We start from the raw sequence: 27989 nt of genomic DNA on the forward strand, positions 1-27989 counted from the left end.
AATCCAGCTTAATTTTTTTTTATGAAAGTCTATGAGAAACTCCTCATCCTTCTTACTTGGTTTTTTTCCTCATTGAACATTTTCCCTAAAAATTTGAGGTCTTAATTTCTGGTTTAAACATTTTTGCAATACTGCATGACCTTTATCTTGTAAACTATAATCCCTTTTAGAGCCTGAAAGCTGATAAAGCAGGTTATGCTTTAGAGCAGCTACCTTTTGATTGACAGGTCATTACCACGCTATTGTCAAATATTTTGAGTTGTCAGTGTATTCTGATTGTGTAGTCAGTTTTTAGTTCATTTGAGTTTATTGTAAGATGACTGATCCTGCTGATCCATTTAAGAGGAGAAGGACCCCCTTCAGTCCAGGGCCCAGGGCACGTGTTCACTTCACCCATGCTGTTATCCATCTATGATGAGTAATTGTAATTATATCAAGAGACAGGAAGTCTCCAGCTGGTTCTTTAATTGTGTCTTAAACAGTAGCCTAGTACCTCTAGGAGGCTCCATATGAGACCTGGCATATTTAAACACATTTACAACCGGATCTGAACCAGATTTGAGAATCTTGATGAAAATCAATCCTAGTGTAATCCATCTGCTTTCTGTTCATACAATTAGAGAACACAGACCTTTGTGCATAACTGATTGTTGCAGGTATCCAACGTATCCCACTGTGCAGGGTCATTCCGAAACACGTGTTTTTTTTGTTAGTTTATTTTATTATGCTGTCGTAACATCGTAAACATAATTTACATGGATGATAGCAGCAAATCACTTTTCTAAAAAAGTCTGATTGGCATGCTACTCTTTGTGTTAAACTCAAAAAGAAGCCAAGAGACTGCTGTGAAGAATAAAATAATAATGTGTATAAAGCCTACACATGATTATAATAGATTCCGAGACTCTCATTTCACTAAGAATGGGGGGGGGGGGGCTAAGAATTAGGAAAAGGACACAAATGACCAAAAACTGTCTGCAATATAGGCTGGATTGTACAAGCTTTTGGGAAGACAACTTTTCCGAAATCGTCTTGTCCAGTGAACACCATTAAACTCAAAATGTGGTGATTTCGAAAAAAATCAACGTATAGGCCTATATATATATATATATATATATATATATTGTAGGCTACATCTTAATGCTAAACAAATGTATTGTCCCATTGAGATGAATTGGACAATCTGCTTTGTCTATGATAATAGCTAGTCTCTGGATTACTGTAACCATATAAGATAGCCAGCACAACTAAAATAAAGTACGAAAAATACATTTATTTTTTAAATCTACTTTTCTTTTTCCCCAAGCCGTGCACATATTTGTATGTGATAAAAATGTCTCATTCGCCATGTTGTTTACTCCACATGTATGGAACGCAGCCCTTGTTTTTGGATGTAGGTTGGCTTGTAGGTGTAGGTCTAGGTCTGTATGAAACCGGACGCAGCCGCAGCCGCAGCCGCTCTGGTTCCTGTCTGTCTCCGTCATATATCGGGGCTCCCTGTCCGGTACTGCTGCGGTTGCTAGCTGCTTAGCACACTTTAAAACAAAGTTACTCTATATGGTTAGGCGTTTTTTAATTCAGAAGATTAAACGTAACGTTAAGAGGGAGTATACAACATGCCTGCAGTCTCAAAAGGTGATGGGATGCGTGGCCTGGCCGTGTTCATCTCTGACATCAGGAACTGTAAGTTTGTTTATCACACACACATACACAGTTGTTGGATAGGCATGTAACACGCTAGCTGGTGTAACGAGGATTAGCTATATGACGGATGGTTTTCAGAACATGTTTCCCATGCCCCTTACTCATACTTTGTGTAACTTCAGCGACCTTAGACGACTTTACACGACCACTCTGCTGGCTAGCCCACACTTGCTAATTAAAGCTAGCCGCTAGCTTCCACTTGCTAACGTCACGTCGAAGGGCGTGGACCGACGGCTAAATGGAGCTAATGCCAAACTGCCCATTTTATTAGCCTTTTGCATTTTAAATTGGTGTGTTTTATAGTTTTCTGCCAGAAACCAAGCGAATCCTTTCCAACACTATATATATCTGTGTTTTTTGTTTCTGCGCTAACGTCACAGCTGACAGTTGAGCCTTTGTGAGGACGTGCACGTATTCAACGATGAACATCTGTGGTTAAGGATATTTCACATGTTGCCAGGACCTCTTTCTCCTAAAATAGGCTAAAAATCCGCCCAACTATACTTAAAAAAACGTTCACCGTGTTTTCAGGCGTCCAGCTGGAGACATTCAGAAGAAATGTCTGTCAGTTTAAGTGGGATACAATCATGAAATAGGCCATTAACTCTTCTTACAAGTGTATGTCTACACTGTAATGTTACCATTTCCTTTCTCCTTAAGTGTTTAGTCAGCATTTTAGATTCACTTGCATTTATGATGTGCGCTCAAATGAGGAAACAGATTTCAGTCACCAAAGAAAATACATTATTATGAGGTGACTTTTGCATCCTATATAGCCCATCATGATGTATTGTCTTGTTATTATGACCTAGTCTTATAATATAAAGTCATCACCCTGTCATTTTACGGTTTAATGATTTTAATGATTTATGAGACTGGTTCTTGTAACAATGATAACTGTTTCAGATGTCACTGTTCACAGCTGTATCAGAGTACACTTAGGGCCCAATGGGATTCCTGATAGTTAGTAAGTGTAATGGCGGGCAGCTACATTATAATCCCCACAGGTGTTTATGATCACTGAGTGCTGATCCGAGCTGCAGAGGTCGTTGAAGGCCGACTCACTCTCATTAAAGACGACTGTTTGCATCTGCTCGCCTCAGTCTGTTTCCTCAACACTGAAACGTAGCTGTCAACAGGTTTCCTAAACATCTCTTCTGTTGAGCTGTTCTGTAAACCCTTTCCTAATGACCCTGTTGCCATAACAACACATTACCTAGGTTCCCACGCCTACACATATAATCAGTGACCCTCTTCTCAAAATGAGGATCTACACAAATGGATCTCTAAGTAATGAGGGTTTGTATTGTATACATGTATTTGGAGATAAGTAATGAAAGAAGAACATCTACAATTGTCTCTGTAGAATAACAACATGTACTACAAGCTCAAAGGAATGCTTCCAGCACCTTCTTTAAATCCATGACACCAATCATGCAGGCTGTTCTTGGAGAAGATGGAGCTACCCAGTACTCCAAGTATACTAATGAAGTGCTTTCTAGCTGGAGCCACTATGTCTCTCTAGTTGAGCTCCAGCGTCCTTTATAAGAACCTCGTAGATGGAAGAGCCACGATGTTGTATTGGTGGACATATCGTTGTGCATGAGGAACACCTGATGTGGATTTATTTCCTCTCGGCTCATAAAATGAAAAAAACCTCATTGTAAACAAGAATAGGATCTATTCAAATGTCTGAGTCTCCACAGCAACATGTAACATGCACGATGTCCTGATCTGTTTGTAGGTAAGAGCAAAGAAGCGGAGGTCAAGAGGATAAACAAAGAGCTGGCCAATATCCGTTCCAAATTCAAAGGTAGGTGAACGACATGGATCAAATTGCACCTGCTCTGTTTCTTGATCCAAATCCCTTTCCTTCCACGTCACGTTTTCCTGTTGCTGTTTAATCTGCTCTGCGAACTCATCCTGTGTCCCAGCTTCTTCTTCGTTTAGTTTCTCACGGTTTTCTGATGTTTCTGCGCTGTCAGAAGTCCACACACACCTCTCTGTGAATGTGTGTGTGTTGTTTCTCCTGCCACCTGTTCCATGCTGCCTATAATTAGTTTGCTCCAGAATGAATCTGCCGCGCATCCAGGCCCGTGTTCATTATAATGTGTTCTCTGTGGGCCCCTCAGCCGGCACAAGGCCTACTCTTCAACTTCGTCACTGATCGATTGATTGTTTGTGTGCTTTCTCACTGTATTACAAGTTGCAATTTTGGCTTCGTCAAATCCGATGCTGGAAGGTTGTAGGGCGAGAAGGTCTCAGATATTGTTTGACAATCCATCAAGCCCTTAGTTTAAGCAACCTGACCCCGTTAGTGTTTTTCATCCGAGCTTTGTTATGCGCCTGCCAAGGCTGTACAGTGTGTGGAGTGTGTGCTTTTATTTACAAAGACTGACCGCCTCAACACCTAATCTAGTCTCAGATTAAATGTGTGCTGGGCGTTATTATGAGAGAGGGAAATAACTGGCTGAAAAAACACGACGATTTTCAAACCTTTAATCACTAGTAGTAAGCTAATTCAAATTGTACCCATAGATGCAAGTATTTAAGATACGTTTTTCAGCCAAATACAAATCAGCATAATGCTTACCTTTTTATGAATTACCAATCATTCCCCCCTTAATCATTCCACCGCCCTAAACATTAGCCCCAAGTTGTCCTCTGCTTTTGTTCCATTGCGACAGACTAACAGCTGTGAGTCGGGGAGAGATGCTCTGTGGTGAATAACTATGACCAGGAAGCATCCTTTGTGTCCAATGTTGGCACCTTTTATTAATCCCAGTAGGGACGTCCAGTGACCGAGCAGCTACAGCATTAAGAGTAAACACAGGATGGGACGGTAAAGAGTTCACACACGAGTAGTTGAGTGGAGAAGACAATTATGAATAAATATTTTCAGTGCAAGCCATATGTCATATCACAGATGACCAACGCAGGCATTCAAAGGGGTTCCTTAAGGGTAAACATGAGACTCACTTAGGCTTTTTCAGGAGTTAAATGGTGTATAGCCATAAATAATATTCACATTCTCACAATTGAAGGTTTATTTAAGATGAAAAAAAACTTCAGTAATAATAAGTATTTATGAAGATTAGAATACTGCACCTATGGATGCATTAACATCCATAGGTGCAGTATTTTAATCCTGAATTAGCCCTAGATATCCTAATAAATCATTTTAGTCCCACCAGTCATTTGTCTTTCAAATTGAATGAATAAAGTCCAGCTTTTGTTTGTATTCTAATCCATTTTTGGTGGTGTGTGTGTGTGTGTGTGTGTGTGTGTGTGTCCTTGTGTGAGTAGGAGACAAGGCTCTAGACGGCTACAGTAAAAAGAAGTACGTCTGCAAGCTCCTCTTCATCTTCCTCCTGGGCCATGACATCGACTTTGGACACATGGAGGCCGTCAACCTCCTCAGCTCCAACAAGTACACCGAGAAACAGATTGTAAGTTTGTCCTCCTGTTCACACACCAAGCTGTCGTGGAAATATGTTTGTGCACAGGTGTGGGACTACGGAGTATACACTAAAACATCCCCCATGTGCCTTTCCAGGGGTACCTGTTCATCTCGGTGCTGGTGAACTCTAACAGCGACCTGATCAGTCTCATCAACAACGGCATCAAGAATGACCTGGCCAGCCGCAACCCCACCTTCATGAACCTGGCCCTGCACTGCATCGCTAACGTGGGCAGCAGGGAGATGGCGGAAGCTTTCGCCTCTCAAATCCCCAGCATCCTGGTGGCAGGGTTTGTACATCCGAATGATTTAGTATGGAGACATTTCAGCTGCTGAGGTCTCAAGCTCAAGTCATTTGATCCACAAGCAGTTTCAAAATGCAAATGTCAGCCTGAAAGACAAACACGCTGGGCAAGACCTTTTTAGATATTTTCAGTTACGACATTTTGTTAAACCCCAATTTCCGTCTTTTCCAAAATGACCTCGTGATCTGGAAATTGTGCCGAACAAAAAGGGTTTGATTTCAGAAATGTCTTATGACTCGTCGCTAAGACAAATCTTAGAGACGAGTTCTGTGATGCAGCTGAGCATATACACATCAACATCCTGTGCACGCCTTGGGCTGATGCAATTGAATGTCCTGCACCGGATGGTTAGTTCGAAGAAAGGAATGAAAATGAATGAAGATCATGGTCTCAATTGGGACCCCGTGTGATTGTACCTGTTCCTTTAATAAAGACACACGTGTAATCACAAGACATAACGGTGTATTGGGTGGACTTGTGCCTGCAGGGACACGATGGACAGCGTGAAGCAGAGTGCCGCGCTGTGTCTGCTCCGGCTCAACAGGACCTCTCCGGACCTGGTGCCCATGGGGGAATGGACCGCACGAGTGGTGCACCTGCTCAACGACCAGCACCTGGTAAGACTGTCCTTTCCGTTCCATCACGTGTTCTCCCAAACGTCACGGGTCAGTTAATACCCAGATTTAAGAGTCATGGGTAAATTACGTTTCAAACACTTCGGAGTTACGCTACACTAATGCTGAACAAATATTTTCTCATTGTCCTTTTTAAGAGATAATGTGCAGCAAGTCTCTGTCGCATCCTGCTCACCCTGTCGGTGTCGCTTTTCTCATTAGTGACTGCCTTTCTGCTAATGATCCCGCTTAGTACCAAGTAAACCAACGACTTGTCTCACAACAATTGATTTTAAAATGATTTTGTCGACTACAAATGTATTAAATTGCTTCCTAAGATAGTCCTGAGGTCCAGCTCTCGGACTCTTTGATCCGTTTATGGGGAAAGTTGTTTGTAAAAATGATTATTCACAGTATTTTCTGACGGAGGAAAACAATGTGTTTTATTTGTTTGCCCTTTACTGTTGTTGAATAAAGCGGACTACTTTCTGCGGATTGATACGACTAAACATATTCCCTTAGCAGCAGCCTGTTAACGGAAAAAAGTCAGACCCTTGAAACGAATTCAGAATTGAGTATTCAGCAAAGACGTGTAATGGAAACACAAAAGGCATCTCTTATGGCTGGATTGTTTAAAAATAAAATGGCATCTCTTATGGATTCATCAACAATTCATTGAAAAAGCATCTGGCGACTGCTGTGAACTGATATCATGCGTATCCTTCCTCGACACATGTTGGTAACACCGTACAAGAAGTTTCTTGTTCACTTGGGAAACGCAGAACGTCCATCAATCTACATGCCTCGAGTTCTGCACCGGACCGCGACGCTAACGTAGGCTGGTTTGTGACGCAGTGATTGTTTTCTTTGGAGTCTCGAGTGAAATGTTACACACAACTCACCGTTTGGTTCTTACCCATACTTGTGCGTCATGGGTTCATGTTCAATACAATGGGAACAACCCCTCTTGCCTGTGACTGAGGGAGCTTTTAGCCCACTGGCAACTTTGATCAACTATTTTCATATTCAAAATAAGAATCATTCGAACACTGGACAACACGGAAACAAACACTTTCACAAAAGGTTACAAAGCTGAAAAGCTATGTTATTTTTGCTATGAAATTTAAAATACTTGTCGTCTTTTTACCCATTGCATCTAGTTGATACTGACATGTTGGTTCAACGGTTTTACAGGTTCGAATTTCTTAGCTTTTGAACTTTGAATCTGCAACAATCTACGTACCATGTGTTCTGCGTGCACTGTAACAATGTGGGCTTCATTGTCTGGCCATCTCACCCCTCTCTCCTCTGTGAACCAGCAGCACAGTGTTCCAGTGACACTGTCAGTTCATCTGTAATTATGATAGAATGGTGTGTGTGTGTGTGTGTGTGTGTTCAGGGAGTAGTAACAGCAGCCACCAGCCTCATCACCACTCTAGCCCAGAAGAGTCCTGAGGACTTCAGAACATCCATCTCTCTGGCTGTGGCCCGGCTCAGCAGGGTCAGTGTGTCTGTCTCTTTACATGATACTTCATTCACTGAGGTCAAAGATCAAATCTAAAGTGAACATATATCAATGTGTTTTAATGTGTTCCCTTGTTCTTGCGTGTCCAGATTGTGACTTCAGCATCCATCGACCTACAGGACTACACGTATTACTTTGTTGCTGCACCATGGCTGTCTGTCAAGCTGCTACGCCTGCTACAGTGCTACCCTCCACCTGGTATGTTGGTACACTTATGTGTTTCTGCACCTCAAATGACTATCCAGTGGAGAAACACACAGTCCTATCACCTGGAAAGTGATGAGTAGAACTTAATCACTGGGTAAAGTGCGCAACTTTCTTTCTTAAATAATATGTTGACACCATTTAATTGGATGATGGATAAATGTAGTCGATAAAAGCAATAGATTCCTCATTGCTACTCTGTGGACAGATACATCAGAATTCTCCTGCTGCTCAAGAGGTGTAGTTCGGCACCACGTTTCACCTAAAACAAGAAGCACAGCATTTCCCCCCAAAATGGTGCCGGTCAATGTCCGGGCCAAATGTCTATCAAATATTATCTGTTTATGATTTAGCCTACATTTTCTTCATAAAATAGAATAGTTGCATGAATGGATTTTTGACACTAGATGGCGCCAGAGTAGCCAAATACATTTCAGAAAAGAATTCCTTCCATGAGATATGTTCAAATATATCAGCTTTTCCCACTATTGTGGATATGGAGGTGAACAACCTTGCTTTGAGTCCCAGCTTTTAATATGAACATTCTTTAATGTAATGGCTTGAGTTGTTCAGAACACGCTGTCTGTTGTTGCAGAGGACGCAGCGCTGCGCAGCCGCCTGACGGAGTGTCTGGAGACCATCCTCAACAAAGCCCAGGAGCCCCCCAAGTCCAAGAAGGTCCAGCACTCCAACGCAAAGAACGCTGTTCTGTTTGAAGCCATCGCCCTCATCATCCACCACGACAGGTCGGTCATACTCCTCGTGTAACTCTGGTTCATTCCCCGGGGGTTTATAATTGGGCCACTGGGCAGACTTTGAGTCAATCCTGTTGGATTCTACCACGTTGGATTCTACCTGTAGCCACATAGCATCTGCTGTTTTGCAGAAAGGCACTTGACAGAGCCCAACCACCCCCCCCCCCCCCCCCCCCCCATCCATTGTCAATCAAAAACAAAATACTTCCATGCTTTTTTAAACTAGTGTTTATGACGATGATCTCTTGAGCACTTGCCCTGCTAATATAGCTGTTGTTCTGGTCCCTCAGTGAGCCCACCCTGTTGGTACGAGCCTGCAACCAGCTGGGCCAGTTCCTGCAGCACAGGGAAACCAACCTGCGGTACCTGGCTCTGGAGAGCATGTGCACGCTGGCCAGCTCCGAGTTCTCTCACGAGGCGGTGAAGACGCATATCGATACTGTGATCAACGCTCTGAAGGTGAGGCCTTCGTCAGCTGTCTGCTTTGATCAGCTGTGATGTGGAAATGATGAACATGGCTTTTTCTTTGGGTTGTTTCCCACCAATTGACTAGTGTTTGGCTATAGAGTCTGTCATGCCACTAACATGCAGTGTTGTCTTCTACTAATTGATAGTTGTCCCTTGACAAATGTTAAAGTGGACTTCTGTTCTAAGATGCAAAGCTGTGATATGGACTTGGTATATCAGCGTTTATGAAAACACAACAATAATGAACAGCCTATTTGAATGGCTGGCAAGTTCCTACGAACAATCAGTTTACTAACGGATGAACTGAAGGTTCTTATAAAGCAGGACTCCAGCTAACAATAGTTTTCGTTATTAAATAATCTGACCCTTTGTTTTCTTGATTCATCTATGAATTGTTGAAATGTAATCCTGATTATGATTTTGTTGGCCAACAATTTTAAAATATCTTGATCACTGCCGATATTGATGTCTGCCTGCTCTGCTCACATAACGCGCTTCCTAAACTGACAGAGCGTTAAGAGATGTGCTCGCAGCCTGAGAAAACCTTTGCTAATGCAATCGCCAGTAGAAGAGAAATATATTGTATATCAAGCTTTGTTTTCTTATATTAGTGGCCATAATCATTTGTCATACATTTCTGTTTATTTGTATACAGACAGAGCGAGATGTGAGTGTGCGCCAGCGGGCCGTGGATCTGCTCTACGCCATGTGTGACCGCAGCAACTCCAAGCAGATAGTGGCGGAGATGCTGAGCTACCTGGAGAACGCAGACTACTCCATCAGAGAGGAGATAGTGGGTCATCAGTACAGGCCTGTCATCATTTTCTTCTCCTGTGTATGCCTCTCCCCCTGACTCACTTGCTTCTCTTCCTCAGGTGCTCAAGGTGGCTATCCTGGCTGAAAAATATGCTGTAGACTACACCTGGTACGTGGACACCATTCTGAACCTCATCCGCATCGCGGGGGACCACGTCAGCGAGGAGGTGTGGTATCGAGTCATCCAGATCGTCATAAACCAAGACGATGTCCAAGGATACGCCGCAAAGACCGTCTTTGAGGTGGGCATGGAGATATCTGTCATCACACTCAGAATCTTCCTCTTAAGAGTCCTCTTATGGTCCACCATCATGAGTTATAAGGCCCCTGTTCATGAGGACATCAGGAGGAATGAATAGGGACTAAGTGGGAATTGGCTGAAACATTCAAATTTCAGAAATGAACTTGTCTTTTGTAGTTTAAAAACTATAATGTCTTTTTCCTGGTCTCCAAAGGTTCCTAAGACTAATGGCGCGTTTCCACTACACGGCCTCGCTCGTTAGGACTGGCTCACTTCGTTAGGACTGGCTCACTTCGTTAGGACTGGCTCACTTCGTTAGGACTGGCTCGCTCGTTAGTGCTGGCTCACTTATGGCGTGTCTCCAGTTTAGGAACTGGGGTAGTATCTATAGTAACGCAGTGTAGGCGGAGCGATCCGCTTGTTGTTGTCCTTCACTACGCGATACTCACTCTTCATCTTGTTCAGTTTTTCCCTACACTGCATGACAGTCCTCGAGTAACCGCTTCCGCACATCAGTGTAGAGACCTCCCGAAATACTTTCATATTGCCAGTTGTCCCGTCGAGCTCCCGCTGCATCTTGTCATCTGCAATAAAGTGTAGGAACGTCGTAACTTCCTCGGCGGACGACGGTGTGCTTTTCTTTGCCATTTTTGTTGATCCTCTGTTAACAAAAATGCTGTTTATAAAAATGCTGCAAGCTTCGCTATATATATATATATCGCATGTAAATATATATATATTTATATATTTACATGCGACGCGTTGCATATATTGCGACGATTCTCTCTGACCAATCAGCAGTCGAGTGACGTCACAGCCTGGTTGTTCCTGGCCCTAGAACCCCGATTTTATGGGGCCAGAAAAACTGTGAATTAGGACCCGCTAGCCGGTACTAGGCCAAGTGGAAACACAACCACAAACGGGCCGTAATAAGTCACAGCCCTCTTAAAGCAGAGTTATACAGCAAGTAACTTTACAAATTTGAGCTAGCTATAAACTAAGATCGCACTGTGAAACTGAAAATATATATTGAATTAAACGACATTAAAAAAAAAAAAGCGAGAGAAAAGAACCAAAGATCGTTGACTTAAATAGAGTTTTATCAGACTCAATCCCAAGAGTTTGCCTAGTTGTGATACCAGTGAGGGATTGTATACTTGTGTCCGGACTGTGTGAAGTCCATACTGACAATATTGGGTGGCTGATCAACACCTCTGCTTGCAGTAGATATTATGTATAGATTGTATTCCAACCCAATGTTGTCATGCTTTGTGAACTCTTGTAGGCACTGCAGGCTCCAGCCTGCCACGAGAACCTGCTGAAGGTGGGGGGTTACATCCTCGGAGAGTTTGGAAACCTTATTGCTGGGGACCCACGCTCCAGGTAAACTGCAAGCATTCATATGGTTTTGTTTTCCACATTTTGAGATATTTGAATATAATTGTTTTTTAACAGCAAATGGAACCGCTGTGTCTCTTTGAGAGAAGTAGTGTTAATTTCGTTGACTAAAACTATGACGAAATATGTTCGTCAACGTCCTTTTTTTCCATGACGAAAACGAGACGATGACGAGACGACACCGACGGCAGTAAACAATAACTGTAACGAAATCATCATGCAATATCGTTGACGAAAAGTGACGCGACGAAAATGTAGTTTACTAAATTAAAACTATGCCAAAATCTCTCTTTACTTTCATTGACGAAAAATGAGGAGACGAAATATTATCAAAGATAACGTTACATCTCTGATAGTCAGTTTTTCTCCCAGCAGTTCCATTTCCGGTGCTGCGGCTGGGCAGCAGCTGTGTTTCTGTGCTGCACGCGGCGGTAGATATGAATTACACCGGGCAGCAGCACAATGTGAACTGTCAGGAAGACTCGGGTCTAACTCATGGTCTAACTAACCTTATTCAACAGAAAATAAAATGGCAGGGGTTGGGAGCAGTAGTCGCGTTAAACTAATATCCCCCCTCCCCCCATCAGCGCGAGTGAGTGACGAGTTGTGTACAGACTCGACGGATAATAATGGATTTTGGCGGAAATGTTACGATCCTGTCCGTCAAAATGACTGACAACGAAAAAGTCTAAAGCCACCACTGCTTGGGAGAAAGAAACAACGTGATATTTGGGCCCATTTTCGCTACAATGAGGCGGAGATAAAAAGCTAATGTGTTTCATCAGAAGGGAAGCAATGTGGCCAAAACACAGCTGGTAAAAACTTTTAGTCCACTAAATCTTGACTAAATAAAAACAGGATGAAGGTGACTAAATATGACGAAAACTAAAAAGGAAATTTAACAAAGGACTAAAACTAAATTAAAAAATAGCTGATGAAATTAACACTAGAGAGAAGTGTCCCCGTTTCTCTCAAAGTTTTCACCTGGACTATTTCTTGTTTAAAAAGTACTGTTAATGAAGTCAACACTATCTGCACAGCTAGATGAGACGAGTTCTAATTAAAAAACATTTTGTATGTTTGTGTAATTTGGGCGAACCTAAACTAAACGCGGTGCTGTGTTTTCCATAGGAAACAAGCAGCAGCGTAATATACAAGGGACATATTGAGTTAGTTTTGTGAAGAGTCTCGATCGGACCTAAATGTGTGCGTGTTCTCCTCCCTCAGCCCTCTGGTCCAGTTCAACCTCCTCCACTCTAAGTTCCACCTGTGCTCGGTGCCGACCCGGGCCCTGCTGCTGTCCGCCTACATCAAGTTCATTAACCTGTTTCCAGAAGTGAAGCCCACCATCCAGGACGTGCTGCGCTCAGACAGCCAGCTGCGCAACGCTGACGTGGAGCTGCAGCAGAGAGCCATCGAGTACCTGAGGCTCAGCTGCATCGCCAGCACCGACATACTGGTGAGGGGGTTCTGCAGGAAGTACACACAAATACTGATTACGCCAAATTCCATCAGTCTGGCCCACACTCAAGCTTTCACAAAAACAGGTTAAAAAAGGTCAGCGTTGATTTACATAACAATGAAGATCTGTACCAAACAAGGACTTTTGATTAAGTCTGTGGAATACCGTGTGTTGCCTGGCACTTCTTTGTAGCAACACAAGACTTCATCAATCAATCAACAACTTTATTAATCCCGCAAAGAGCAATTGGTTATGAGCAGCAGTTTATGTCATGTACACAGGCAGGAACATACAAGAAGAAAACACACAGATACACCCGGGAGCACAGGTGTGGATAATTATAATAATACACTATAAATAGTTCAAAGCATCACAATAATAAATAAATAATCAAGTTAAAAGCCTTTTCAAGAATTTAAAAGACTTCATACCAAATATTACCCTTACCGAGATTTGGATATTGAACTAGTCCATATTGCAACTTTTGCAACCTCTTTTTTACAACATAGACTCAATCAGCTGTTTGAAATAAATACATATTTGTTCTTTTCCAAAAACATTTAAGTGAAGGCATTAAAAGTAACATCACACGTATTTTCGGAAGATTTTGCCACATTTTGATGTGAATCACTTTGTAACTGTAGTTCACATCCACATGACAGGAAACCTTCAACAGGAAGTCCTGCTCGAACCAAAGATTGTCAAAATGATCACCTTTTCCCAAAACTATAAACATCAGAACAATAATGTTCTACTTTTTTTATATAGATATTAAGATACTCACGTGTCAAACTTTTTATCTCTACTCTACTCAGGAGGGCGGGGGGAGCCTCGCTGCGGGGAAGCAGTGTGTGCGGAACTTAAATGATGCGGTTTAAACACATTTAAATAATTGGTTTAAACGGCACAATATTAATGACGATTTTTTTTTTCTTGCCGGTAAAATGTCCGGACAGAATTTATTTTATCGGACAAATTTTAAACTTACCGGTCATGTTTCAATAATAATAATAATAATAAGAATGGTGTAGCAGAGTTTCCGTTAGCAGGTAATCACCGGACTATGACCGCGTATGCTGATGTTTAAAACTCAGTTAATGGGAGTCATTTTTATATTGCTTCAGTTTATAATCGTAACAGATCGAAAAGTTCAGATTCATTTTTCAATAAATGATTCCACTAACAACAAACAACATAATTATTACATTCAAACAAACTACTTGTAGTAGATGAAGTACATTATTCAAAAGCTTGCATTAACTTTGGATAATAGCACGGGAGAAACGGATCCTCTCTTTTCTCCTCTCCCTCCCTCTCTCTCCTGACAGCCCGTCAGTTTCTCATGCAGCGTGCTCAACAGTGGGCGGGGCTTCAGGTCATGATGCAGAACTGCATGTCTCCGTCAGACTGAGCAGCTGATCTGATCTCTCTCTCTCGTCCGGTTATACTTCACTCGCGTTTATGTCCGATCAGATCCAGCTCTCCTGATCGGCCTTTATAGAGAGCACCGATCAAACTATTAAGACTGAATATCGGCCGGTAATGATCGGCGGAACATCCCTAATTATTACCGGACATTTTGACCGGCAGGTTTTGAATTTACCGGTTTTTAATAAATGTTACCAGCTAAAAACCGGTAATTACCGGCTAACGGAAACCCTGGTGCACAGCTGTATCCCCTCTCATCGGGCTTAACTGAATAACCCCTTAGAACCGGCCCATTTGTTGTTAAATATTTATTTAAATGAATGAATCTTTCTCTTGTTAGTCAAGGAATTCAATGTATGATGGTTGGTCCTGCTTTGGTGCTCCGTTTTGGTGTAAAATGTAGCCTACATTTAAATAAATATATAATTATAGTAATGTGAAAGCCTTTACTCTGAACATGTGTGTCCTGTAGATCCCCACATTCACCACAAACCCACATTCAGGACTGTGAATTTTAAATAATTTAACTCCTGAATATCTTCACACAAAACAATACAAATAGTTGTTATTTATCAAGATCTAGCCATTTATGAAATAGCTTTCTTAATAGCTATGTTTTAGTGACGTTCAAGATCATTAAACATGACTTAAATTGTTAGTATAACCTTAAGAAATGAATTGCCCACAATAATTCCCACGGAGCTGTGAGCACTTAGACATTTATGTGACTCTTTTCCACTCATCTTCCAGTTGTCGGTTTTCCTGTGTTGAAATGGACCAGCTGTGAAGGTGCGGGCGGGGCTTTTACATTACATTACATTGCATTTAGCTGACGCTTTTATCCAAAGCGACTTACAATAAGTGCGTTCGACCAACAAAATACAAACTTGAAGAAAACAGAATCATAAAGTACATCAGGTTTCATAGAGCAAAAACATTTCAAGTGCTACTCAACTGGCTTTAGATAAGCCAGTCCTTTATTAGTATATAAGTGCTTTGTTAATAGTTCTATCGCTCGAAGTGGAGTCGAAAGAGAAGTTTTCAGTCTGCGCCGGAAGGTGTGTGAGCTTTCTGCTGTCCTGATGTCAGTGGGGAGCTCATTCCACCATCTTGGAGCCAGGATAGCAAACCCACGTGTTTTTGCTGATGGGAACTTGGGTCCCCCTCGCAGTGCGGGTGCAGCGAGCCGTTTGGCTGATGCAGAGCGTAGAGCACGTGCTGGGGTGTACAGTTTAACCATGTCCTGGATGTAGGAAGGGCCAGATCCATTCGCAGCATGGTACGCAAGTACCATTGTCTTGAAGTGGATTCTAGCAGTTACCGGAAGCCAGTGGAGGGAGCGGAGGAGCGGCGTGGCGTGGGAGAATTTAGGAAGGTTGAAGACCAGACGAGCCGCTGCTTTCTGGATGAGCTGCAGAGGTCGGATGGCACATGCAGGTAGACCAGCCAGGAGGGAGTTGCAGTAGTCTAGGCGTGAGATGACGAGAGCCTGGACCAGAACCTGCGTGGCTTTCTGGGTCAGCTGGGGACGCATCCTCCTGATGTTGTAAAGCGTGTATCTGCAGCAGCGGGTTGTAGCAGCGATGTTTGCAATGAAGGACAGGTTGTTATCTAGGATCACACCCAGATTCCTTGCAGTCTGAGTCGGGGAAACAACAGGGGTGCCGATGTTGATTGTTAGGTCAAGAGTGGGACAATCTTTTCCCAGAAGGAAAAGCACTTCAGTTTTGTCAAGGTTGAGCTTGAGATGATGAGCGGACATCCACTGAGAGATGTCAGCTAGACAAGCAGAGATGCGTGCGACGACCTGGGTCTCTGAGCGGGGAAAGGACAGAATTAATTGGGTGTCGTCAGCGTAGCAGTGAGATGAAAAACCATGCGGGCTAATGACAGATCCGAGCGAGTTTGTGTACAAGGAGAAGAGGGGACCGAGAACAGAGCCCTGAGGGACCCCTGTAGTTAATTGACAAGGGTCGGACTCGGACCCTCTCCAAGTAACCCTGTAGGTACGGTCTTTGAGGTATGAGGTGAGGAGGGAAAGTGCAGAGCCTGAAACTCCAAGTTCTTGGAGAGTGCGAAGGAGGATCTGATGGTTCACCGTGTCGAATGCAGCAGGCGGGTCCAAAAGGATGATGACAGAGGATAGGGAGGCTGCTTTAGCAGTGTGCAGTTCCTCAGTGACAGCAAGGAGGGCAGTTTCTTTTATACGAGAGTAGTGAAAACACTTCCGCGTAGTCTGCTCGCGTGTATCCTCCTGCACCCCTCCTCGACTCCTCCGTGTGCATTTCAGCTATTGGGACGTCCTTCAAAATGGCGTGTCTTGATCGATTTCCGGGTCAAGTCCCGGAGGAGTCGAGGAGGGGTATTGGGATGAGGCTAAATAAAATATTTTGCACACTTCTTCCACTTCTTCCTGGTGTGCCACTGGTTACGGTGCCGAGTGCCAATGGTTGCTCTATATGTTTAACCGGCCTCTCCTTTGGTGTCATATGCAAGATTAAATGTGGTTACTCAATATCTGTAAAATCCCTGATTTCTAATAATAATAGTAATACTGCTAGTAGTACAGAGGTGCAGCAGCTGTGTGTATTGCCCAGTCCTCACTGTCTCTGTCCCTCCACAGGCCACGGTGCTAGAGGAGATGCCTCCGTTCCCAGAGAGAGAGTCCTCCATCCTGGCCAAGCTGAAGAAGAAGAAGGGCCCCGGCAAGGTGCCCGACATGGACGAGGCCCGCTGGAATGTCAACGGCAACACGGAGCACAGTGAGAACACGGAACCAACCAACAAGGTAACTGCACAGCTTTCTGTAATAATAGCTTTATGTTAAAATTGTAAAAATGTTTATTCTTCACAAGTATAGAAAACCTATTCTCCGTATATCGTGTTGCTTTTACTGCTTTGCCTTCATTCTACCTTTATTCCTCTATCACTTTTCCTTGATCTTCAACTGTACTTGTCTTTTCTCCTACTTCACCTCTTCACCCTTCTATCTTCTCTTCTTTTTATTTTCCTTCTCCATCAGTCTTCTCCTCCTTCTCTGGTGGCAGACCTGCTTCCTACCAACAGACCCCGTCCTGCCTCCTATAGTCCCACAATCCTCTCTGCTGGGAACATGGTATATCGATAGCTAGAATCCATACGAATTACAGATAGGAATTGCATAAGAGGTTAACGAAGAGTTGGACATTATTGTGCCGGTTTGGATCACCCTAATTCAGTGTTTGTTTTGGATGTAGTCTTGGTCTTACACTTTAGATCAGAATGCTTTCATTACTTTTACTCACATTTTGATTAATTGAGTCTAGTTTTGGTTGACCAACGTTTTTTTATAATTTAGTCTTAGTCCTCTCAATTGTTGTATTGTAGTCATCAGATTATAATGAACATTTTAGCCTGTCTAGTGTAGCATAAGCCAATCATTGTTTACGTGTTTAACAGACAGAGAGATGGGATTTGGAAAATAGCTGGAACTAAGGTCTGTGGTTGAGACGCATTCAAGAGACGGATCATGTTTTGTTCTACGACATTAAATCCATCAGCAGTGACCCCACTGGTGATTTCTGAAGAGTTGACGTGTCTGAAAAACGATGGTTGTTACCGAGTGGCTGAATAGGACTACAGAAGTTGTTCAGGCCGTTGTACGTCATTACGCCGAACACGTAAACACTCCTCTAAGTTTGTTTGCCCCTGTTAAACAAACGCTTCAACTTGTACAATTTAGAATCTGTATTTTTGAATATCGATCTTAAGTTGGCGTGACGTTGAAGTCGTGCGACCCTGCTGTACTCGGCTGTAGTTCGTTTACAGCATAACGTTAGCATTTTGCTTCTGGCGATTAGATGATTAGAAAATTATAACCGTAGGGTAAACATGTGGAGATTATCCGGCTGAACAAAACGTGCATTTATCTAACAGGTTCGTTTTCCACAGACTTTATTTCGAGCTATTTTCTAAATTCCTATGGAGAAATCCCATTGCTTTTCTGTCGAGGGAATCCGAGCGCAGCTTACTTCCGGCACCACTCTACAGTCATGTGCACAGTAGCTACAGTGTAGATATGGCAATGAAAAACGTCAGTCCCAGTCTCCTCCTTAGTGTGCTCGTGTGTAACAGTGCATGTTTGCTGGTGTTTCCCTGGCAGGCCCCCAGCCACCCGTTCACAGACCTGCTGAACATGAACTCCAGCCCTGCAGCCGGAGCTAGTCTGTTAGTGGACGTCCTGTCAGACCTCTCCTCCCCCGCACCCGCCCCCACCACCGGACCCGGACCCACTGATGTGTGCGAGGAACACTTCTCCAGGTGAGATATATATTAATATGAAATTCTGATTTAGTGTGAAAATCCAAACTACAGATGCTGAGGTATCCTGCCACTATTCTCTAGTACTGGATATTGCATTTCCCATAATGCAACTGGATAGTTTATTTTATTTGTCCCATTTTATGTTTGTTTTTTTAACCATAGATGCTACATATTTGATTGAATTGTATCAACATGCCTCTGTATTGATTATGTTAGTTTAGTCATCTTATCTTAGCCTTTTGTATCTGCAATGGCCCCACTGAAACAATGTGCATTTTTACTGCTATTGGATCAATTAAGGATTTATGATTTATATGTACATATTTGAAAAGCCTGTCTGTAACTTTTACATTTAAGCTGAAATATTCTGCTAGCGTTACATTTTCAGTAATAATAATAATTCTAATAATAATTCATTGAATTTATTTTAGCACTTTTCCAAGTGCTCAAAGCGCTTTACATACATATTAAATATATTGGACATAGTAATTGATTGACTACTGTAGACAATACCCACAGGAGCAATTTGGGGGGTGTATTGCCCAAGGACACAAGGGCATGTTAACTGTGGTGGGGGTCAAGGTGGGATTGAACCTGTGCTTCCCTGCCCCCGATCTGATGATCAGCACACGAAACCTCCCCCTAACGAAGCATATGAGTTGACAAAGTGCAAACCATATGTTCTCGATGGTCTTTTTGGTACTTTTATAATCATTTTGTGCCTTTTTTTAAATTCCAGGTTTGTTTGTAAGAACAACGGTGTTATCTTTGAGAACCAGCTGCTGCAGATTGGACTGAAGTCCGAGTATAGGCAGAACCTCGGTAAGTAGATATTAGTCAACAGTATTTATTTTGCATGAGTTCTGCATCTGTTCCTTTTTTTTCTAATCCCATGCGTTGGTAGCATTAGAGATGTAGAAAACAACATGTGAAATGGGATGAGTAATCGTATGGCTTTGAAATGTAGTGCATAGTGTAGATAGTTTACCTTCTATCCTCCCACAGGTCGCATTTACGTGTTCTACGGCAACAAGACATCTTCCCAGTTCCTCAGCTTCTCCTCATCAGTGACAAGCAGCGACACGCTCAAGACTCATATCCTTCCACTGCTCCGACTTCTTCTTACAGACCTGAGTGTACTTAAAGGGATCCGTTGTGTGAGGTTGTTCATGGTTGGTGTATTAAAACCACTCGATGGTAGTTGCCCCACACTCAGTCTGTAGAAACAGACATGATTTGTGACAGGAAGCCAAAGCAATATACTGCCCACTAGTGCTAAGACCTTGTTATCAAGTGTAAGCTATATTAAGAATATTTCACTGCTTTACCTTGCGGTCAGACAGCCCTTTCCGACGTGTAACTGGTGCCCGTATATCCATCTACGCTCTCACCAATGCCACCAGACACAATCTGAAAAAAACGTGATGCTGGTCAACTGCTGCCTCCACCATTCACTTTGTTTAAGTTAATGCTTGACTTTGGTTTGTTTGGATTCAACAAAGTCACAATCACACAAACAAGCTAACGGATGAAGACAGCACTATACCAGCAACTCCTGTGTACTGCTTTGTAGAATTACATGTTTTCCTCAATGGAGTCTGATGGGTATGTTTGAGAGCATAGAAAACTCGCTTTCGGAAACATGGACTGTTTAGCGGTCACATGGCAAGCAAAGCAGTGAACGTGTTCTCCATATAGCATACACTCACACAGACATCTATTTGTTTTTCTTGGTAGGCCTTTCTTTTATGTTCCTAAGATAGTTTTCCTGCTGCCCCTGACCACAGCGGTACATTAGTATTTGCCTCCATGTGATAACTCCCATCTGTTTCACCAAACTGGCGTGTGCCAAGCGTAATTGACCTTACAAAATATCCAAATTTAAGTCTAAGATTGTTAAGGACTCTGCAAACCACTCAAACTGTCAAGAAAAACCATTCGAGATTAAAACAAAACCTACGGTGTGAATGGGTGGTAAGCTTTTTTTATGTTTGCCAGTGTCATTGAAGTGTCTGTGGAGTCCTTGACCTTATCCCCACAGCTGAACGTCCACACTATGCCAGTGGACCCCACAGTGGAAGGGGGGGCTCAGCTGCAGCAGATCCTCAACATTGAGTGTTTGTCAGACTTCTCAGACACACCGGTCCTCAACGTCGAGTTCAGGTCGGTGTCTGAATCAAACTTTTGTTTCTCGTGTATCAGGTTGCTCTATGTGCTCATTCCCGACTCTGTGTGAACAGATACGGGGGAACTCTCCAGAACATCGCAGTGAAACTCCCTGTGATGCTCAACAAGTTTTTCCAGCCCACGGAGATGACATCAGAAGACTTCTTCCAGCGCTGGAAGCAGCTCGGAGTGTAAGGCTTGCTTTACATCATAATGCACCACGGTCCCGTGCTTCCATAGCATTGGTCTATGACCGTGACAATCAACTGGCGGGCCACAACCGACCCGCCAGACATTCTCATCCGGCCTGCACGGAGGGGGTGACTGTGGCGTTGGTGGAGTGGTTAGTGCGTTCTCCCCCCCAGTAATGTGCATTACCGGAGTCCAACAGAGAGGCAGCAGCTGCGGGAAAGTAGACTGCGTACTGCGTAGCCTTCGCCATCAACAACTTTAACCGGTTTAAAATTCTGGGCTATATATTAAAATCGCTGTCCCGCAAAAGTGTCTATTGGATACATTTGGGCCCTTGGACAAATGTAGTTGGTGATCCCTGGTCTATGAGCATGCAACAGTTTACAGAAGAAAGATAAAGGCCAAATGGATTTGATATTAAGCCAAACATTACACATTTTACCACTAGGTGGCAGACATTACTCTGCAGCTGCTTGGGACCTTTATCCTGCAGTGTTGAGAAGCCCCACACTGCAGTACCTCAATGAGCTCGATGTGGGCGGGAGCTCAACGTGGGCGGAGCTTCACAGATGAGCGTTGCATCCCGTTTCCCGGGTAGCAGTTCTCTTCCCTCCCTTCAATCTAACCCTTCCCTTCCCCCCATCCTAACCCTAACCACTCGCTACCTTTTTACATAATCCTAATCTTCCTTCCTCCCTCCCAAAACCTCTCCCACTGTAAGAAATTAAAATCAATGTTGATATGACGTCATTTAAATGAAATACAGGGTTTTAATTTAAAGCAGTTTTATTCTGAAAAAAACGGAAGTTCACACTAACTATTAATTTAACACTTTTATTCTCCAAATTCTTCATTTCCGGTTAGCATTAGCATGTGGCTAACGTTTGGAAACATCAGAATTATATTAATAATATAAGATATAATATGTTACATTTGTGACTGGGTAAGTACACAACACGGGAGTCGGGACGTCACGTGCCTCAAAGGTTGAGCTCATTGAGGCATTGAGGGGTACTACGCAGTGTTTACACATTGCCTCTTTTATTTTGAGTGACCATCCAAGATGGTGGCTTGCAGTGCGGCCTCATCTGCGCTTCAATTTTGGCAAACATTTTTGGCCTCCCCATCTCTAATTAACTGTGATCTCCTTCATGTTGGCGGCCTGTAAGACACTAGTGGCTACGTTAGTCCATTCATAAGCATATTATTTTAATCACGTTCTCATATTGCGATTACTAATGCAATAGGTAGGATTTAGTACTGACGACACATATTGCTTCTTTTACCTTCCATAAGTTAATGTGTCAAATATATTTAGTTTTGTATCTCAAAGAAGCTATTTGAATATGTTAACTTTGGCTTTGAGAAATGGGATTTTCTTTTAAATGAATTATGCACCAAATAATGTATTAATTTACCAAAGAAATAATCTTTATATTGAGTAATACAAAGGTTCAGATGGCCGGTTCGATATTAGATGTTGTTCCAAGATGATGAAACATCTGGATTATCCAGGCCAAACATTGTGCAACACTCGGGTAGCTGGCCTTTTATTTTAAGCTGCTTCTGACCGTTCTCCTAAACTTTAGGTTGAATGACCTGTACCTAATTCATATTAAAAGAATGCTTAATCCACAACATTACAATTGGCTCTCACCCACCATTAACTTGAACACTTAAAGGATGAACAACCTATACTTTTGTTGTAGAAATATTCCTTTAAATAAAGTTTTCACCCTTTAATAAGTCATTGTGTTGTCTCTCTTCTGTCTCCTCAGTCCTCAGCAAGAGGTCCAGACAATCTTCAAAGCCCAACACCCCATGGACACAGACGTTACCAACGCCAAGGTACAAAAAACTGCTTCAGAAGGTCCCGTTGTGATAGACACGGTTCACCACTGGATTTGAGCCTTCGCAGACCATTTCCATGCACAATAACCTACACACTGCAGGGAAGGGAACACTCCAAGAAGCAGAACAGGGCCTCTTTAAGACCACACTTAGTGACTTTGGGGGTCCAAGGTGATGGTCAGCATCACAAAACACAAGTCTAACTGTTTCTGACCTCATAGTATTATCATATGGTGTGATGAATACTGGGCCGTTTAGGGCAGGCGGGGACGTAGACCCCTCCTTCACTGCTTGGTGAGTGATACTTCATCTTCTCTTCTGTAACTTACTCTGCAGATCTTAGGTTTTGGGGTGGCCCTGCTCTCTGGGGTGGATCCCAATCCTGCAAACTATGTGGGAGCTGGAGTCATTCACACCAAGAACACTCAGGTGGGCTGCCTCCTCAGGCTGGAGCCCAACCCACAGGCAGAGGTACACACACACTCATACTCACACACACACACACACACACACACACACACACACACACACACACACACACCTGTCCTTGTTTTGTACCATCAACCTTAAGTGGGTTTGCAATGTGTGTTGGAATAAAATGAAGATACATATTTCAACAATATATATATATATTAGAGCCGGGACTCGATTAAAAAAATTAATCTAATTAATTAGAGGCTTTGTAATTAATTAATCGAAATTAATCGCATTTTTAATCAAACATACATATTTGACCTGAGAACAGTGAGAAGCCATTTCCACATGGATTTGACTCCCAGTGGTCTACAGTCGAGTGCAATCCAGTGAGCCAGGGAGTTGGTTATTCTCTCAGACGTGGACTTACTTATCCTGGCCCTGAAACCAGTCATCTGGTTGAGTGTGGGTTGGGTCAGGGTGTGGCTAACTGCTACATGCTAGCTGCTACATGCTTTGCATTTAGGTGATACTTTAGGCTTGATGTGCTGCGGTGATATGCACATTCTTTTTTGCATAATTTGCACATAACCGTGCTCTTATCGACGCTTCCATCCGTCCGTTTTTTAAAACAAGATGTCCCATCCACGGGGCCGACCGAAGCGGTCTCATCAGCTTGTTCGTTCATGTTTGACTATTGATCACCGTGGTTTGTTGTTGTTTGAAGTCCCATGCTGAAGTCATGAAGGTTAGTTGGTGCTCCAGTATAATCGCTACGCCTGAAACTCATCCAGTGAGAAACGTTCCGCTGTGCAAAAATAAGTGCGATTAAAATGCGTTAATTTTTGTTTAATTAATCTTAATTAACGCGTTAAAGTCCCGGCCCTAATATATATATATATATATATTACTACTTGTGAATTTAAACGAGTAGTACATGAAAGCTTTCCCATCTTACGTATAGCAACACGTTGTCTGCCGTAATCTATTTCTAATGATCTTATGCGGCGGAAGTTGAAGCAAGCCGTTGGTATGGTAAAAGAGTCAAAGTCACCAAGCGCCCCCTTTATGTGACGGCTCACAGAGCCTGGGGAAGAAAGCTCGAGTTGATAACCTCTGTAGAACCTGTAATGATCAGAACACCCACAGGGGGAGCAGATCGGATGGTTCTGCTCACCGTGTGGGCATTCTTTTTTTATTAATGACCGCCTCGCTGCACATTATCCCGCTCATTACACGGCTACGTACTAAATAAACCAAACTCCTGACTCACAATATTATATAAAATGATCATACTGCTTCCGCTCATAGAGGAAGTGTGTTCCACTGCGTCACGCTCACGAGACTGCGGCGACAGCATCACGGATCCTAAGCTTCCTGCTCTCCACAAATATGAAAATGAATATTAAAAAAGAATGGTGCTTTTCGATGGAAAATACTAACGTCCACAGCTGACATTACATTGTCCAGACTTCTTTCTGCCCACTGATACGACTGCACATGGTCCCTTGATCCTGCTCAGAAACGGTGTTCTCCCACCAGACCTCTGCCGTGTCCAAATGTACCATCAGAACTTAGTATTCAACTAAGCAGTGTAATAGTAATTATTTGTAAAGCACCTTTCGTTGCTAAGAGCAATCCCCAAGTGCTACAAGGGCATCAAATACATACTTAAAACACAAGTGTGATGGTTTAGTGTAATACCGTGGCTCTGCAGCACCCCCCGTGGCTCTGCAGCACCCCCCATGCCTCTGCAGCACCCCCCATGCCTCTGTAGCACCCCCCATGCCTCTGTAGCACCCCCCATGCCTCTGTAGCACCCCCCGTGTCTCTGTAGCACCCCCATGCCTCTGCAGCACCCCCATGCCTCTGCAGCACCCCCATGCCTCTGCAGCACCCCCATGCCTCTGTGTAACTGTGCTGTCCCCCTGCAGATGTACCGCCTGACGCTGAGGACCAGCAGGGAGTCGGTGTCCCAGAGACTGTGTGACCTCCTCTCTGAGCAGTTCTAGCTCCTCACCTTCTCTCTCCCTTTAGTTGGCAAATGATGTATTGTACAGTGTAAATTCTCTTTTTTATTTTACCTACTTCACATGTAAATGGAGTGAAATGTATTTTCCACACGTAGCTTTACTAATCAGCGGCACTGCTTTGAACCTGCCTTGTACTGTGTGTGTGTGTGTGTGTGTGTGTGTGTGTGTGTGTGTGCTCGCACTGAGCCCCCTGTTTGCTGCTCACTGCCTTTCTGTCAGACATTGTGAAGAGTCTACTAGCACCCATAATTAGAGTTATTTCACAATCCAGTCTATAAAGCTTGATGATCTGCTTAAAGCACTGTATAATTAGACGCCCTCATTAATATGCATAATGTTATGTCATTATAAGGTACTCTAATTGTTTGTTCTTTGCTTTGAGTTACAAAATAATTAAATCTATGCAAAAACAACACACTAAACCTAAGATGAATTGTGACTCGAAGCAACCAGTGTGCTCTGTGTAATCGCATTGAGTGGTTATAATGTGTAACAGTTATGGGATTTATAATTCACTACAATCCTTGAAACAACAAAACAATATAAGTCATCATAAAATGCTTTGTAATGTACAGCTCGATGACGGCAGATTTATAAACAGTGCTGTGTTCAGATGCATTCTAGACATGAACTGTCGGGTCTTTCCTCTGATCTCGACACTGGATCCAGTTGTTCTGATCAGAGCTGAACTCTTTCTATTTTCAAGCCCAGGTCTCCGAGGCTTTGCTCCACTTCTCCCACACTTTGCACTCGCTGGATAAAACGGTTGGATCACAAGAGGACATCAGATGGGTTTAGACGAGAGCTTTTCACTTATTGTCATCTCGGGAGGGGAAAGAAAGCTTTATATTGTGAACAAATAGCTTTGGATGCTACCATGCTACCATTTATTTTCCTGTGGTGAGAATTGTTGAGCTTCGTTGTGCTGACACATTTATACCAAGTTTTAGGCGGTTGATGAGAACGGCAACAACAACAAAAATGGCTATGAAATTAATCCATTTGATAGTTAAGAAATTCACTCTAATGTTATCTACTTAACTCCACACAGCTGTGCCGGTGTGTTACTCGGTCAACAACAGAACACGCCTTTCAATACGGAGCAATGTTATATACACAACTATATAACCATGCCACACAAAGCACTGCCACACTATCACACTTGCACCTAAATGCATCTGTTCACTGCCCAACTGGTCATTTCTATATTTCAACTGGTCATTTCTATATTTCAACATTTCTATATTTCTGGTTTATTAAATATACTTTTATAATCCTTGACGGCATATCTGATGCTTTGCTTCAAAGACTGGCCTAAATGTGAAACAAACCGTCTTTCCACCACCTCTAAAGCAGTGTGCAAATGAAACTGCCATTTTCAAAAATATTTACAATTGACCTGATAAAGTCTCATTTTACACTGCTCTTTGTATGCATTTAACAAAAAGGACATCATGTGTTTCGCTACCATTGCACTGAGCTAGGTTAGCTTAATGCTACGCTTACCATCTCCTGGCTGTAGCGTTATATTTAACAGGCTGATATAAGAGTGATATTAATCCTCTTAGCACGAAAGGGAATAAAGGTATGTTGATGGTTCATAATGATTGATGATCAGTGTGAAATGGTTTGGCTCTCAGGGCACCTTCATCTGGACCTGAGAAGCTTTACTGTGAGCTCATGTTTTAACAACGGCGACAGGCACATAACCCATCATACGGTTTCACACGGTGATGGCCCCTTACTTTACTCCGGCTCAGGAGTTTTCAGAAAGGTCAAATATCCCAGTGTCACGCAGCACGCTGCAGCTTCCTTCATTCAAGAGAAACGAAGGGATTTAAAACAGGGTGAAGCTGTATATGACCAGTAGACAATACGCGCTGCTGTTCTTTCACCCTGTTAAGGGAACAGTAGCATCCGGTCAACATGTGTCCTGTTGGAGGAACTAACTACATGTTCAACTTTTATTTGCTGATGGCCAGAAACACCACTTTAATTGAATGCTGAAATGTGAAATAACGCTACTGTTAGCTAACATATTTGCCTTTGTTGGAGTCTTTATAAGATCATATATCAATGTATGTAGTGCTTAAACGTATATGTATCATTATGGCATTAAAATGTCAACAAATTACTAGACATATTATATTTGTGTTTACAATATTTGAACCCAAGCCAACCCAGAGAAATGGGTAATTTTCTGTAATAGCTTTTTTCTCTTTAAAACCTGGATTTACCCACAAATATTTGTTTAATTTTACTCAGTTACTAGAATTGTTTTCTCTCTTAAATTTAGGAAATGATATCTTACAGTTTAGGCCTATCTTTACTTAAATCTCCAACTAACTGCTTCCTGCAGGTACAGTTCTGAAGTACGATGTGATCCTGAACCGTGCTTTACAACTCTTTGGTTTGGAGTTTGGGTCCTCCGTACTTTATCTAAACACAGTGGTTACTATCAGTGGATCAAGTTGTCTCGATTCTGGTGTTTTCTGTGCCTTTGAGGTGTGTTCAGTCTCTGTGCTGGACACAGATTTGAAAAGAAGTAAAGGCTGGATATCTTGTTTCTATTTAAATGTAATGTCGTTTCAACATCCAAAAAGTGTTTTCATGAATAAAAGATGATGCCTTTGTAAACACATTAAAACGTA

The 27989-nt window shown here is 42.7% G+C and overlaps 1 protein-coding gene across 2 annotated transcripts; it reads left to right on the plus strand.

The window, feature by feature from the left end:
- The first annotated feature begins 1450 nt into the window (after window positions 1–1450).
- LOC117462276 (AP-2 complex subunit alpha-2-like) lies at window positions 1451–27975 on the plus strand. Of its 2 annotated transcripts, XM_071206135.1 has the most exons (23): window positions 1451–1683; window positions 3449–3517; window positions 5011–5153; window positions 5261–5454; window positions 5957–6086; window positions 7483–7584; window positions 7698–7806; window positions 8408–8558; window positions 8858–9026; window positions 9691–9828; window positions 9911–10093; window positions 11378–11475; window positions 12718–12949; window positions 17004–17168; window positions 17403–17495; window positions 18522–18679; window positions 19422–19504; window positions 19688–19776; window positions 20721–20845; window positions 20923–21039; window positions 22819–22888; window positions 23228–23362; window positions 25240–27975. In XM_071206135.1, the coding sequence occupies exons 1-23, from the start codon at window positions 1617–1619 to the stop codon at window positions 25315–25317; spliced, it is 2898 nt and encodes a 965-aa protein (XP_071062236.1). In that variant the 5' UTR covers window positions 1451–1616; the 3' UTR covers window positions 25318–27975. The 2 variants fall into 2 exon arrangements, with proteins under 2 accessions (XP_071062236.1, XP_071062237.1); XM_071206136.1 differs by lacking the exon at window positions 17403–17495.
- Window positions 27976–27989: the final 14 nt, after the last annotated feature.

The sequence above is a fragment of the Pseudochaenichthys georgianus genome, chromosome 3 (assembly GCF_902827115.2).
Source record: "Pseudochaenichthys georgianus chromosome 3, fPseGeo1.2, whole genome shotgun sequence".
Lineage (NCBI taxonomy): Eukaryota > Metazoa > Chordata > Actinopteri > Perciformes > Channichthyidae > Pseudochaenichthys > Pseudochaenichthys georgianus.

Coding starts and splice junctions, on each gene's coding strand:
- LOC117462276 (XM_071206135.1), top strand. CDS start 1,617: ATGCCTGCAGTCTCAAAAGGTGATGGGATGCGTGGCCTGGCCGTGTTC. Junction 11,476..12,717: donor GCTGGGGACCCACGCTCCAG/GTAAACTGCAAG, acceptor CTCCTCCCTCAG/CCCTCTGGTCCAGTTCAACC. Junction 17,496..18,521: donor TCCTCTCTGCTGGGAACATG/GTATATCGATAG, acceptor TTTCCCTGGCAG/GCCCCCAGCCACCCGTTCAC.